General features: G+C 36.9%; 1 protein-coding gene across 3 annotated transcripts in view; it reads right to left on the bottom strand.

The window, feature by feature from the left end:
* The window catches only part of LOC135201634 (beta-mannosidase-like), a 103,406-nt gene that overhangs the window by 42,170 nt on the left and 45,458 nt on the right, over positions 1 to 15,778 (bottom strand). For all 3 annotated transcript variants that reach the window (XM_064230702.1, XM_064230701.1, XM_064230703.1), the window contains 2 exons: positions 2,697 to 2,849; positions 1,954 to 2,102 (listed from right to left, as the gene is read on the bottom strand). In XM_064230702.1, the coding sequence (XP_064086772.1) occupies positions 1,954 to 2,102; positions 2,697 to 2,849 (302 nt within the window). The remainder of the gene's footprint in view (positions 1 to 1,953; positions 2,103 to 2,696; positions 2,850 to 15,778) is intronic.

The following is a 15,778-nucleotide window of genomic DNA, read 5'->3' as shown; positions in this document are numbered from 1 at the left end:
TTCTATACCTATGATATTAAGAAATCAAGATATTTGTAGAAAGGAGAACTGCCTCCATACATGTACAGTGACCACCAAAGTGCCCCTGGAGAGAGTCTAAGCGACAGTAAATTACATCTTAGTGCAGATCTTTTTACATAATTCTGTTCTAGGATAATATGAATTTATTCTATAAAAAAATTAGCCACTTCCTATTTCATTTAGGTACCAAAATAATTCGTGAAATTTTGACAATATTTTGGCCAAAAAAACATACCCAATTTTTTCTCTTTTCTGATTTTGACCTCTATGGGTCCGACACCTTTTCTGGTAGTCACATATTGTAAATAGTAGTTTTAGGAAGGATTCCCTCAATTTTTGTGTGTATATAGCATATTTTGTATTTTTTGTACATATTTTCGTGAATTATTGTTTGAGAGAGAGAGAGAGAGAGAGAGAGAGAGAGAGAGAGAGAGAGAGAGAGAGAATAACATTTCTGATATAACAGTAAATTACATCTTTAGTGCAATCATTTCATATAATGCCGTTCTAGGATAATATGAGTTTATTTTATAAAAAAAAATTAGCCACTACCTATTTCAATTAGGTACCAAAAAAAATTTGTGAAATTTTGGCTTATTTTTTTTGGCCAAAAAAACTTACCCTTTTTTTCTCTTTTCAGATTTTGACCTCTTTTCTGGCAGTCACATATTGTAATTAGTAGTTTTAGGAAGCATTCCCTCAATTTTTGTGTGTATATAACATATTTTGTATTTTTTGTAAATATTTTCGTGAATTATTTTTTTGTGTACTTATTTTTTTTAATATATTTGTAATAAATATTTAATTTGTAGATGGGCATGATTTATCTTCTCAGTAGTATTTGGCAATGATGAAATTGATTTAAGAAATTAAAATGTACAGCATAGCTACAGTTTTTGAATTTTCACAAATTTTTCTGGGTGCTCGGGTCGAGCTCGACCCCACACACCTTTAGAGGGGTACCAAAATAGTGAAACCTATCCAGAGTTAAGCCTAATTATTTTCATTGTTAGACCTTGCAGTGCTATTTGTTGACCATTTTGAGTACAAATCATATAATGAAAATAAATATTTCTGTGATAAATACAATTTGGTATAGGCCTAGGGCAGTGTTCTGCCTTTTTATGAAAGGTTACTAAGTCAAAGTAGGCTTCACTATCCATTCCTTAAATAACTAAACCAACACTCAGTTCTAATTTAACCTTACTCACTAATACTGCATGAGAATATACATATCTCTTTAACAGGTGGTAAGTCCTTTACACCTTTTTGTTCTTTCCTATTATTAAATGAATTGCTGCAGCAGCTAGTCTATATTGTTCCACCTCCTCCAAAGCAAGCGGAGTTTCCTTCAGTGTCATGTAGTGCGGCCACAATGAAGGCAAGGCGAGAAATGAGGATGATGACCTAGAGCTAACAGTCCGACTGACAGTTCTCATTTTATGTGGACAATATTCCGTCAAATGGTCACAGGTGAACTGACAGGTAAATCTGAGCATGAATAACTAGCCATAGGCATTGAACTGTTCAGAAAATTGTTTTGGCTTCTTCCATATGAATGTGTCCAAAAATAAAAATAAGTTATGGATTTAATCTATGAAAACTTCGTAGTCTCATGGATTTTGAAACCTCCTTGTCTGACGAAATCATTCTTTAATTTGAAGTTTTTACTATCATAGTTTACGAAAATAATCATGATACTGATAAAAAAATGCAAATATAACAAATTGTGAAGAAGAACAAAACACAATTATGTATATCACCTTCTCTGTAATCAAACAAGGAGTTTAAAAATTGATATAATTCTGTGAGTTTCCAGATTGTAGAAAACAGTCATCTACACTTAACAGCCAAAGAAATGTACAACTATCTGTGAATACATACTATGTATAGCTCCAGTTACTTGTTTGGTACTGAGCTTCAGAAACTGACCTGTATCTGTTCTTTTATATCAAACACGTATCTGACGAACATGTTGTTGGCTTCACCCACAACGACACCATTGACGACAACTTTGGCTGCTGTGTCCAGGCCATCAAAGATGAGGACAACCTGCTGGTGTTGAGCCATCTCTGGATCGACTGGCCAATGAGAAAACATGCAATAGATAATATTCATGGTATGAATTATATTTCATGGAAAATTGTCATTGAATTATTATGTTTGCTTTTCTATGGTATTATGTGTTGATACACAGTAGTCATAGAAGCACCAAAGGATGGGGTTTATTTCAATCTTAGCTGTTCTGCTGTAATTACAAAATCAACTAAGAGCGTGCGATGTCCCCAGCAAGATATTTATTTTTACCTTAGGTAAGACAGGTACTGCAAGGTTACTTATGTTTTAAAGTCAAGTATACATCAAATCCTAACCTCAGCCATATCAAGGGCTATATTCAATAGGAGCAAATGGCTGCACCATATAATCTCCATCAGGTCCACTGTCCATAGGGCACTGATATGACATATCTTCTAAAATAAGCTGGTTTTCCTAACCTACCCTAGCATTTCTTAGCCTTACCAGGGTCCTTTACCCCTGGATCCTCATCCCATGTGTCCCCAAAAGTATCCTCAAGCCAAATTCCCCTTGAAATTTTGCTGAGATTTGTCATTAACGTGAAAGAAAGATAATGAATCTTGCAAGGAGAACGAATGTTTAGTGGGAAATCGGCTCACCTTCAAATGTTGTTGAGTACGACCAATCCTCTTTTGCCACCCATCGATAGTTGAGGTCGTTGAATCGGTAATAGAAGTCTCCTTCAGACAGTATACCGGCTGCCATGAGGTCTGTATAAACACCTCCGGGGACAGACCCAGGCACTTCAATGGCTATCATGAAATAAATGGAAAATGTGACAGAACTGAAAAAAGTATTGCTGTACTTACAGTGCTTGATTTCAAGGGATTCACGAGACCTTAATGAACTCACGCCAAATATCATTTTCTTGCCACACCTCATTTCAAGTCATGTCAGTTACCCTCGAACATCTTTCTATACTTGAGCACTCAATCGATGCTTGGGCTCATGTTAAAATCCATTTTGAATGTTATCTCCATTCAAGTCAGGACAGTTACCATCAACAGTCGCCTTTGCAGTTTCCATTAGTATCTCACACATATTCTAGTAGACCCTGGGCTTGATAATCATACAATTTGAGAACATAAGTTAAATTTTTTTAGCAATAAATGAAAAAGGTTAGCAGTTGGAAAAGAATGAGTGATAAGAAAGTTAAAAGAAAGTAGATGTCACTGACTGAAAATTCAACCAGATGACAAATCTAAGAAACAGATAATTGGAAATGAAGGCAGTCACTATCTTGAAGAGGTGAAATGTCAGTTTGAAATCATAATGGAATGGAATGGAATGGAATGTGGAAAGTGAAATTTACACTAAAGGCCCAGCACTGGGACCTATGAGGCCATGCAGCGCTGAAACGGAAACTGAGAATAGAAGGGTTCCAAAGGTGTAACAGGAGGAAAACCTCGCAGTTGCACAATGCAACAATTGCTAGGAGAGGGTGGATAGCAAGATGGAAGAAAGAGGATATGAAGGGAGGTACAGTAAAAGGAATTGAAATCATAATGGATACGCTTTAGACTAAGTTATCTGTATATAAAAGGGAAAGATATGGTTGAGAAGCCTGCTCATGAACTAAGAATAGAATTAATTGGGGCCATATCAACGCATGGGGACATTCGGGTGTTCAAAGTGTTATGAGATTATTTCCTCCTCATGTGTAAGTCCCTCTAGATCAGTTCTCTCTTGCATATATATATACATATATAATATCTATATATATGTCACAGGAGGACTTTTCCCCCACCACGACATTAAGATACGAGAATAAGAATACTATTAGTATACATATGTACTGTTGTCAGTCTTCTTGCCTGGAGACAGGGGTCGGAGAATGGTACTGTGTCATAGTTGACACGGTGGGTATGAAGACTGACGTTGACGCTGCCTGGGAATTAGGGTAAGCCTGTCCTACCTGCTATTACATGATATTCCTTGTGTGTATTGGGTCTTATTACTGATGAGGCCAGGTGATGTCTTCCCACTGGGAGGTAATTGAAGTGCTGATTTCCATTTTAGGGGTATTGAAGAAAATTCTTGGTATTCAGCTTGTTTCTTTATTACTCATTACATCATACCAAATTTCTCCCAGGCCTAGTCTCCTGGACTTGATTAATTTACCTAGTCTTCAGAACTCCTGGACTAGATCCCTGGACTAGATTCCTGGACTAGATCCCTGGATTAGATCCCTTGCAAAGGATAGATAATCATTTGTATTAACAATCTGGTAAAATAGCAAAAACGAAAAGCGGACAGGTTGACGTCCGCACACGAAAGCATTCATGATTCTTACATATGTCTTTTAGTGTTACCAAAAGCAGACGAAAGGTTCAGGGCAGCACTCCCATACTCAAAGGGAAAGATAAACAAAACAAGGTACTGCCTACACTGCCACATTCGTGTCCACAACAAAAACATTTCACAGTTCCAATTACTCTTACAACAGTAGTGTAAAGATATTAGAGGAGGATGATGAATCAATTCCTAAATAAATCATTAATAATTAAAGTTATATTTTTCCCATTACAAAGCTTTTCCCTCGGGGAAGAATTGATTCATGTCCACTCTAATATCAAAGACAACTTTTCCTAATGGAACCAAACAGCTCCTTAGATGGGTCTGCAACTGTGGAAAATAGGTCTTGTACAGTAGAAACAAGCAACGATCTCAACTAGAGACTAAAGGGGCTCTTGCAACAACATAACACAAGGTTATACTTGAGTACTAAATGGGGACACTACCCTATAGGTGTGCGTTCAATACACAGCTTTCCTAATAGCTTTGTCTAGCCTAATACTGGGGTTAGATTGACTCCACTTACGCAGGATGTCACACCACTTTGCAGCAAAAGAGTTCTTCACATGTGAAGACAGAATTTACTCCTATTGAGGCGTCCTAATGATTATCAAACTCACCAGAGCTATTGGCTAGAAACGACTCTAAACTTGAATCTCAAAGGGGTTTGGAAAGTGGTGTACTCTATCCTCTAAGATGTACCAAACCAGTACTACAAGAGCAAAACTCTGACAATTTCCTATAAGACAAGACCCATAAGACCACAATCGCATTCCCAACCAGGGCACTATGGGAATTCTTGTACAAAATGTTTTACATTATACCTTTGTTCATTACCTCAATACTACAAAGTTTTCACATTACTGGCCACTGCGAACAGAAAAAATTATATTTTCATCAATCTCAAACAAACAAAGAGAATACACAAAACGTACAAAATTACAGTACTGTACATAATGACACAGAGTCTATATCTCTTCAATGAGACGTGAGGGAGGCACAATATTCCTAGCACCTCTTGTACGAACTCCTTCAGTTACTATATCAGGCACATTTTCAGAGTGCTCGTTCATGGTAACTAACCATTCTTCATCACCATGGAATGGCTTTAGTTTATTAGCAGCTCGTTCTACGATTGTATCATCAAACAAATTTTTCAACACATAAGTGGATCCATCTTGCACAACTTCTACCACTCTATAGGGTCCGAGCCACTTAACATTCAACTTTCGACTAGTACCAGGTATTTGAGTCTCATTTCTGACCCAGACTAATGAATTCTTTTCAACACTCGTATTCACTCGCTTGGTTAGCTATACTTAAAAATGTTTTTGACCTCTCTAAGTGGGTCTTTTGGATTATCTCATGAGCTTTGGTGATATCAGAATCACTCACTTCATCATCAATTGATGGCAATGTAGTTATAATTTGTTTAGCAGGTCTCCTGCTAAAGAAGACATAATGTGGCTGTTCACCTGTTGTTGCGTGGACAGCACAATTAAGGACTCGTTGGGTCTCACCTAAATAGGTTGGCCAATGATAAGGATGACCCTGACACATGACATTTAACAGGGTCTTCATAGTCCTATGCATTCTTTCTGATATGCTGTTGCCTTCAGGATGGTATGGTGTGATGAAACCAGTGTTTATGTTGTGCTTTTGGCAAAGATCTCTAAACTGTTGTGATGTGAATTCAGCACCATTGTCAAGAATTACACACCCTGGAATTCCAAAATCATTTAAATATTTCTGAAAATTCTTACTGGCCACTTCTGTAGTCTTATTCCTGTCTCAGTGGGTAAAACTTCACAAAGCATGAATAATGATCAATCACTGTAAGCACGTAACGGTACCCATTTGCACCAGACATCATATCTGTCAAATCAATACTGATACGCTCCAAGGGTTTATGTACTGGTGGGAGTTCTTGGAATTTCTGCTGTAAGGATGGACTGTCTTTATGAACCTGACATGTAATGCATTCTTTAACAAACTTAACCACTTCAGATCTAAGTGAAGGCCAATAGAAATAAGTCTCCAGAGCATCAATAATTTTCCTTCTCCCTAAATGACTAACAACAGACTCATGACCAAACTTCAAAGCAGCTTTCCTAAACTCCTGCAGTACCACAAGTCTTAACTGAATACTATTGTCATGCTTGTCAGCACTCAGATATAACAAGCCTTCATACAGCATAAACTGATGGATGAACGCTCTGGGAAACTTCTTCCTAGGCAATTTTCCTCCTTCTAAGTATGCAATCAACTCACCCCATCTTGTTTCACCTACCTGCTTAGCCTTGTATTCTTCCTTACTCAACCCAAGATAATTGTCTTGATTATTATGAAAGATTGCCCTAACTGGCCTACTTAACTGATCAGCTACCTCATTGTGCTTTCCTGGCCTATACACAACTTTGAAGCGATAATCTTGCATTTCAATAATCCATCTATTCATCCTAGGTGACTTTGTCTTTCTTTTGAATACTGACACAAGAGGTTGATGGTCTGTGTGGATTGTAAACATGGTACCCCAAAGAAAATGATGAAACCGCCTACATGCTAACACAATAGCCAAGGCTTCCCTATCAGTAGAAGAATATCTCTGTTCTACAGGCTTCAATTTCTTTGAAAAGTATCCAACAGGTTTCAAAAGGCCATCACTCTCCTGCATCAGCACTGCACCTACATGATTCAGACTGGCATCTGTGAATAACTGAAAAGGTTTTGTCATGTCTGCTTTTATGAGCAAAGGAGCTGTCATAAGGAGCTGTTTCAACTGCTCAAAACTAGACTGACACTCTGGTGTCCATGCAAATGGCTCTTTCATTCTTAAAAGATTGGTTAAGGGGACAGCAATTTTAGCAAAATTTTGTATGTGCTTGCGATAAAATCCGCACATTCTTAAAAATCTTCTAGTTTCTTTGACATCAGCAGGAGCTTTCATATCTCTGATGGCACTTATGTTGTCAGGACAAGGCTTGCATCCTTCTTTGGATATTATATGGCCAAGAAATTTGATCTCTTTTTGCACAAACTGACACTTCTTGATGTTTAATTTCACACCCTTTTCACTAAATAATTTGAACAGCTCTTCTAATCTCTCAATTAATTCTTCCAAGCTGGGTGCCCATACTACAATATCATCTAAATAATTCTTTATGTATCCCTTTTTTAGTAATGGAGCCAAGATATTACCTATTACCCATGAAAATATAGCTGGGCTGCAACTCAACCCAAATGGTAACCTCTTAAACCTATATAAGGAGACTTAACCATGCAGCTGTGGATGGCTCAATTATATCTTTAGCTTCCATATCCTCCAACATATTTGCAATAAGCTGCTTGGCTTTCTCAGGGTATCTATACATGGGTGACCTAACTGGTTCAGAATCACTGACATTAATATGTCCCTGAACTCCTTTGAATTTTCCTATTTCATTACTCTCCACTATGAAAACTTGGTGATTTTCCATGACTAGATTCTTTAATTGGGCCTGCTGTTCATCATATAAATGTGACCAATCTTGCTGTGCAATCAAATTTTCTAGCTTTTTCTCTCTACTGCATCCTTGTTCTGGTACAACACGCATGCTTTCAGGGATCAGCTCATTCCTAATTTCAATCTTTCGACATGTGGGAGCTACTGAAATGATGTCCCTTTCATCAATCTTATTATAAGTACCTATCAGTGTTCCTATTTTCAACTTAACTACACCCTTTGTACTATTTATGAGAGGTATATGTACTTCCTGATTATCAGTGACTTTAAGGCACAAAGCCTTAGTAGCACCATAGGCTTTTAATTCTGAGGTATATTCGAGTATTGTATCTTTTATGTCATTTACAGACACAGCATAAATACCTGCAGAAGAGGGAGGTAGGATAATTTTTTTCTTTAATCTTATCTCATCTACTCCACGGCTTAATGGCTGAATAGTTTTGAGATTCTTAATTCTCCTTGTGGAAGGTCTCAGTTTAAGAAGCCGCACATGATATGTAATATTATCCCAAATTACTATACCTTTTTTACGATCCCAAGTTAGACGAGCAACCCCAAGCAAATCTGCGCCCAATAGAATTTCTGTATCTAACAAGTGGTCTGGCACAATAAAAAATAAGTGAGTAACAACTCTAGTGCCACTATGAACATCTAAATAAACAGATCCTAGTACTGGTACAACTGCCTGGGTGACTCCCGTTAACCTTGGTAAATTTCTCATCTTGGCAGGCTTCAAACCTAAGCTTTCCACAAAGGATTTCTTAACTATACTGGCACAGCTACCTGTATCAACCAAGGCTTCAATCATGTTATCATTAACCACCAAACTGATAGTAGGAGCTCGTGCCAGACTCCCTAGTCATTTTATATCTACTTTTCCTGGACATCCTACATGACCTCTCCTACTATTTTGTTGGAAACAATCAAAACAAACTCCCTTTGGAGGATCAAGAGGACAATCAGACAGATTATGGTCAGTCACTCTGCAAAAGGCACAATATTTACTATTACTCTTTTGTTTCGTCATGTTTACTTTCTCCAGTTTTTTTATTTAACTCTTCAAGGTTCTTTCTTAAATGATCTAGCTCACTTCTTTATATTTCCCCCTGTTGAACACCTGTTACTGGGGTTGACGAATGAGGATTCCCCGTGCCTGAAATTGGCAAGACTCTATTCCCATTACTACTATTCATTCCTTGAGCCCTATAATATTCTTCTTCGGCCCATGTCATGAAATTTTCCAACGGAATATGGTCTGCTAAGAAATCGACTAGTTTGGCTTGGGCCTGTGAATTCAATCCCTTATAAACCTTTGTCTTAAGGAATTTATCTTATGTTGGAATTGGATCATTGGGGAATTTCAAAGTTAAAGCTGAGATTTTACACTGTAATTTATTAATAAAGGAACTAGGAGGTTCATCAAAATAGTAAGTCATGGCAGTAATCTCTTGCCATGCCTGTAACAGAGTGGCTGAGCCAATAAACTGCTTCTTCATAAGTTTCTTAATCTCATCCCAAGGTAGATTATTACCCTGTTTTACTAACGCTGCTGTTAAGAATGTAGCTATATCCGGTTCAGCCTGGGCCATTGCCACTTCTATTCTCCTGTCATCTGAGCTAGTGCATGACTCTACTTGTCTAAAAAAAGTATTAAGTCTGTTGTCAGCAAGAACTCCCTTGAGTTCAGAAAGTTTGAGAAGGGCTACATCTTTCGGCTTTAACACTGGTACACTCTGAGGAATTGCTACTAGAGTGTTTATTGAATGAAGGAATGGATTGGTATTAGTAAAGGGATAAGTAGGCTGTGGTCCAAGGAAAGGATTGGTTATTACAGTCTGTTGACCTTGCTGCAAAATGAATGGGTTTGACTGATGGGTATGAGGGTTTTGATAAGAGTTACCTGATGATGGATTAGGTATAGGTGTGGATGGTTGTGTAGGAGGTTGTACTACCACTGCAGGGTTAGGTGGTGTTGATGAGACATTTATGGGTATTAAGGGCACTGTACTTGTGATAGTAGTTATGTTTTGTGGTGGGTACTTAGTATTTGTACGAGGCGGTATTGGGGGGATGTATTGTGGGGTTTCTGTTATGGTACTGAGGTTGTCACATGAGAATGGATTACTTGGAATGTGAGACATATGTGGTGTAGACATTATGGATGGTTGAGTGTTATTATGTTTGGGTGTTAAGTGTTGTATTGTCCCCTGTATGTCAACCAACTTCTGGTCCAAGTCCTTGATTTGATTTGTTAAATCTCCCACTTGAGACCAAACGTCCTGGTAGGATTGAGTGAAGCTCTTAACTGTCTGTAATGTTTGTTGTGTTTCTTGTTCTAATTGAATTAGATCAATACAGTAATACCTTGGGTTACGAATTTAATCCGTTCCAGAACCTGCTTCGTAACCTAAAAAATTCGTAACCCAAATGGATTTTCCCATAAGAATGTTATAAAAAGCAAATAATGCGTTCCACCCGACATGAATAACCATTTCAATTCATATTTTTCCATTTATTTTTGTTCACTAAGGTTGAAAATTCGTGTAGGAATTACATAAAATTATAAAATTGAAGAATGAAATTAAATATAAACACTAGATTTAATATGCATGCACAGTAAAACCTGAACTTTACCTTTGGCGAGTGTGGCTGCTGGCTTGACGGAGACGGGAGGAGGGGAAGGGTGAGGAGGAGAGGGTTAGGGCTTGGGGGGGAAATCTCCCTCCGTGAACACTTCTGGAAGACTTTCTGGTTCTTTCTAGAGAGCACCGTTCACTACGATCACTAATTTTACGCTTACGCAACACTATGTTGTCTTTCACAATTTTGAAAAAATATTTTTCTATGAGCAAATTTTCTACATCGTCGAGAATATAAGGCCGTTGTTTCGTCAATACTGTGACACCTTTTGATGCTTTACTGGCTTTAATTTCTTCCTTTTTCTTCAAAATAGTGCAGATCGTTGATTGCGGACCGCTTGAAGAATGCTGCAATGTCTTTCACGCACTCGCCTTTATCATGCATTGGATAATTTCCTTCTCCATTTCGACTGTAATCATCTCCTTCTTTCTTATGCTTCCTTCTTGCTGCTTGCCTTCGTCATCTTGGGAGCCATTGTCTTTAGTATTTGGGTAATAGTAATGTATAAGCACTATTACGGAAACACAACACGTGCGCAAATCACTAAGCAAATTTGAGAGCGTATCACGGACAGATGCGTTCAATCTTACCGCCAGCGAGATATTGAAAGAGTTATGGTTTAAAAAGGGTCAAGGGATGCGTAGGAGGAAGTCACGTGACCCTCGTTAAGTTTTGGCCGAAAAAACAAAAAATGCGTTCGCAGATCCCACACCCCGCTCATCCGATGTAAACAAAGCAGGCGTTAAGTTTTGGCCGAAAAAAAATGCGTTCGCAGATCCCACGCTCATCCGATGTAAACAAATCAGGCGGCCTCCCATGATGGAAATTCGCGCATTCGTATTCCAAGCGAAATTCGTATTCCAGAATGAGGTCGTCACTTCGTAAGTTAAAAAATTCGTATACTAATCGGTTCGTAACCCAAAGTATTACTGTATATGATTCATCATTACCAGTAGTCATTGTTACAATACTTCAAACACTTATATACAATTAAATAATAAAATGTAAACTACATTAAGAGACAATACCATACAATCCATCCCTACAGAAACAATGAATATGCATGTAAACAAGTCATGACCTTACTCAGATAAAAATCAACAATATTGCATAAAGAAATGCATACCATACGACAAAACATTATAAGTGACCTACATAATGTATAGGCACAGTGGGTCTGGATCCATAGCATTGGACTACAGATCCAACACAGCTGCCACCAAATGTTAAGGGAGGATTTTTCCCTCACCACGACATTAAGATATGAGAATAAGAATACTATTAGTATACATTTGTACTGTTGTCAGTCTTCTTGCCTGGAGACAGGGGTCAGAGAATGGTACTGTTACATAGTTGACACGGTGGGTATGAAGACTGACGTTTACGCTGCCTGGGAATTAGGGTAGGCCTGTCCTACCTGCTATTACTGATTTATTCCTTTTGTTTTGGGTATTGGGTCTTTATTACTGATGAGGCCCAAGTGATTGTCTTCCCACTGGGAGGTAATTGAAGTGCTGATTTCCATTTTAGGGTATTGAAGAAAATTCATGGTATTCAGCTTGTTTCTTTATTACTCATTACATCATGCCAAATTTCTTCTAGGCCTAGACTCCTGGACTTTATTAATTTACCTAGTCTTCAGAACTCCTGGACTAGATCCCTGGACTAGATTCCTGGACTAGATCCCTAGATTAGATCCCTTGCAAGGGATAGATAATCATTTGTATTAACAATCTGGTAAAATAGCCAAAACGAAGAGTGGACAGGTTGACGTCCTCACACGAAAGCATTCGTGATTCTTACATGTGTCTTTTAGTGTTACCAAAAACCAGACGAAAGATTCAGGGCAGCACTCCCATACTCAAAGTGAAAACAAGGGACTGGCTACACTGCCACACTTGTGTCCACAACAAAATTATTTCACAGTTCCAATCACTCTTACAACAGTAGTGTAAAGATATTAGAGGAGGATGATGAATCAATTCCTAAATAAATCATTAATAATTAAAGAAATATATATAGTATATATAGTCAGTATATATTATATATTATTATATATATATATATATATAAAGTTTAGTATATCTTAGTTTTACCAGACCACTGAGCTGATTAACAGCTCTCCTAGGGCTGGCTCGAAGGATTAGATATTTTTTACGTGGCTAGGAACCAATTGGTCACCTAGTAACGGGACCTACAGCTTATTGTAGGATCCGAACCAAACTATCTCGAGAAATGAATTTCTATCATCAGAAATAAATTCCTCTGATTTCCGCGTTGGCCGAGCCAGGAACCGAACTCCGGATATATATATATATATATATATATATATATATATATATATATATATATATATATACATATAAATAAAGGTTTTTTGCCACGAAGGAAAAAATGAAAAAGCGAGATAGCCAAGTACTTTCGGTCCTGTTCGGACCCTTTACTGAGGGTCCGAACAGTACTTTGGCTATCTCGCTTTTTCATTTTTTCCTTCGTGGCAAAAAAACCTTTATTTATACATAGCATCACGTTTTATATAATTCGTGATCAAGTTATTCATATATACATATATATATATATATATATATATATATATATATATATATATATATATATATGTAAGACATAGGGATTTTGATTAATAATATATTGTTCGTACGTTCTCTGTGACCTATGGAATGTGGAGGACAGTGCAGAGGTAACGACCTGAGGGTAGCTGATCAATGAGATTCTAGGGGATGGCGTGAGATAAAAGTGCTTAATTCAGGAAGTCAATGTACGACAGTTTATGAACTCTTCTCAAGTGCCTTTGGGAAACTAGATGCAGCTAGAACCGCGAGGCACTAGCGAACTGTGTGTTCGTATGTGCGTGTGCGCCTCTTCTATTCATAATGTATCACTAGCCAAGTCTATGGGAAGTCTCGCACAGACATTCGGGGGAGGAAGGCGAAGCCATGATGGCAGATGCCAAAGTGTTTTTATTTATCAGTGAGTGATATTCCGGTTGGGAGTGGGTAAGTGTTACCTTTACTTTAGCCAAAGGGATGGCTTGTTTGATATCTTGTAAGAATGTTCCATTTTATTAACTTTGTCTTTAGACTTGTGTGTGTACTTACCGAGATGTGTTCTGTATCTTTGAACAGACGGATCTGGAATACCGGGGGACAGAGTTCCCAGGGAGAGGTGTGGACTTTTGGGTGACTTGACAATGAGTTGTTTTTAAGTTAGTCTGTAAGACTGGATTACTTAGTTAATTGATTTAGTTATTCTTGTAAATAAACGTTATGTTATGATGCAACTCTCTCATTTTCATTACCTGTTAGAATGGAGAGAAAGAGGTGGAGAGAGAGAGAGAGAGAGAGATGGATGAGAGAGATGAGAGAGAGAGAGAGAGAGAGAGAGAGGGTGATTCCTTGGAGAGAGAGAGAGAGAGATAGGGGTCTGCCTTCCGTTTTGTGTCCACGCTTACCTTATGAATACTGGGGGTTCTTCCCCCCACCCATGTTAATATATATATATATAGTATATATATATAATGAATAACTTATCACATCATATATATATATATATATATATATATATATAGTATATATATATATATATATATATACATATATATATATATATATATATATATATATATATATATATATATATATATATATATATATATATATATATTTTAGGGCTGTTGCCTTGTATAATAAGGCACCCTATGAGGTAATGTTAGACTTGCAATAATCTTACGCTAAGTTGGTTGGTTATGTTAGACTTGCGATAATCTTACGCTAAGTCGGTTGGTATTGCACTTCCATATTCAATGGAGTGTCTTGGGGTTTGTAGATCACTTACGAAGTCGGTATTATCTTCTTTGGTTATGACGACGATGTGTTAAAGATGATTCGGTGAGGAGGTTCTTGTAGAAAACACGAAGTATAAAAATATATATATTCTTCTGAAGTTTTACATGGTGAAGATCAGGTATGATTGTACAAGTCTTCTAATGACGATAGCTTGATCGCTTCTGCCAATGATGGCTAATTCTATTCTCTCTACATGATAAAGCTTAGGTAAAGAGGTACAGGTCTTCTAATGACGATAGCTAACTCTATTCTGCTTGCTGCCATCTCGGTTACAAGTCGTAAAGGAACAGACAGTAGCTCGAACATATGAACATACAATCAATGACATAGTTATATACGAACATACCATCAGATGACATAGTTACTAATCACGTAGGCCACTTGAGCTATAGGTCACGGTGTTTGTCTCAAGCAGGAAGCTTGGACTAAAGTTTATAAACAATTGAATGACTACAGGTGACGGCATGTTATCTTAGCCTACTTTTATTGTATACGTCATCTTTAGCGTCTCTAGTCTGATCACATTCCTGCAAGCAGTCTGGTTGACCTCTTTAGTTTTAGTCTTTTATATATATGGACTAACATTCCATATTTTTATTATGTAAACACTTACATTAGCTCGGTCAGCTACCAAAACCAACCACTGAATATTACTCAAACTTGACTTGCAGTTGACTTATAGGAGTGTGATACAGACACTATGTGAATATATATAGATAAATAGGAAGTACTTATAAGTAAAAAAAAATTCATGGTGTACACAAATACAGATTCAAGTAATAAAATATTAGACATAATATGCATATAATATTCGTAAATAATAGTGATCACGTGATATATACTGATACAGTTTTTCATTCATCTCTTTAAGATACATATGCTACAGAAAATACTAATATACTCTGATAATCGCATAGAACAAAGATTAACATGATAAAAATCATATTTTAACTGATAAAATTTCATATATGAATTGATAAAATTATTAATGTTTATGCTGATTGATTCGTTGATTTTTATGCTAACTGTTATATATCTGATTCATTAATCCATATACTAACTCATATATAACTGCAGTTATTGGTAAGATAAAAGGTAACAGATTGATTATAGGCTACCTGATTTGTTTATACATATGTATATGGATTCATATAATTATAATTAATATATGTGCACTTTAAATAGATTCCTATTGCGTACACGCAAAGATATATTTCGATTCTGTTATTTATGATCATTTATATATAGATTCCTAGTGCGTACACGCAAAAATATATTTCGATTCTGTTATTTATGATCATTTATATATAGGATACATGATACTTTATATAGGATACATGATACTTTATATAGGATACATGACCGAGGTTATACTACTACA

The sequence above is a fragment of the Macrobrachium nipponense genome, chromosome 28, assembly GCF_015104395.2.
Source record: "Macrobrachium nipponense isolate FS-2020 chromosome 28, ASM1510439v2, whole genome shotgun sequence".
Classification (NCBI taxonomy): Eukaryota; Metazoa; Arthropoda; class Malacostraca; order Decapoda; family Palaemonidae; genus Macrobrachium; species Macrobrachium nipponense.
This window is presented reverse-complemented; position numbering and strand designations above follow the sequence as displayed.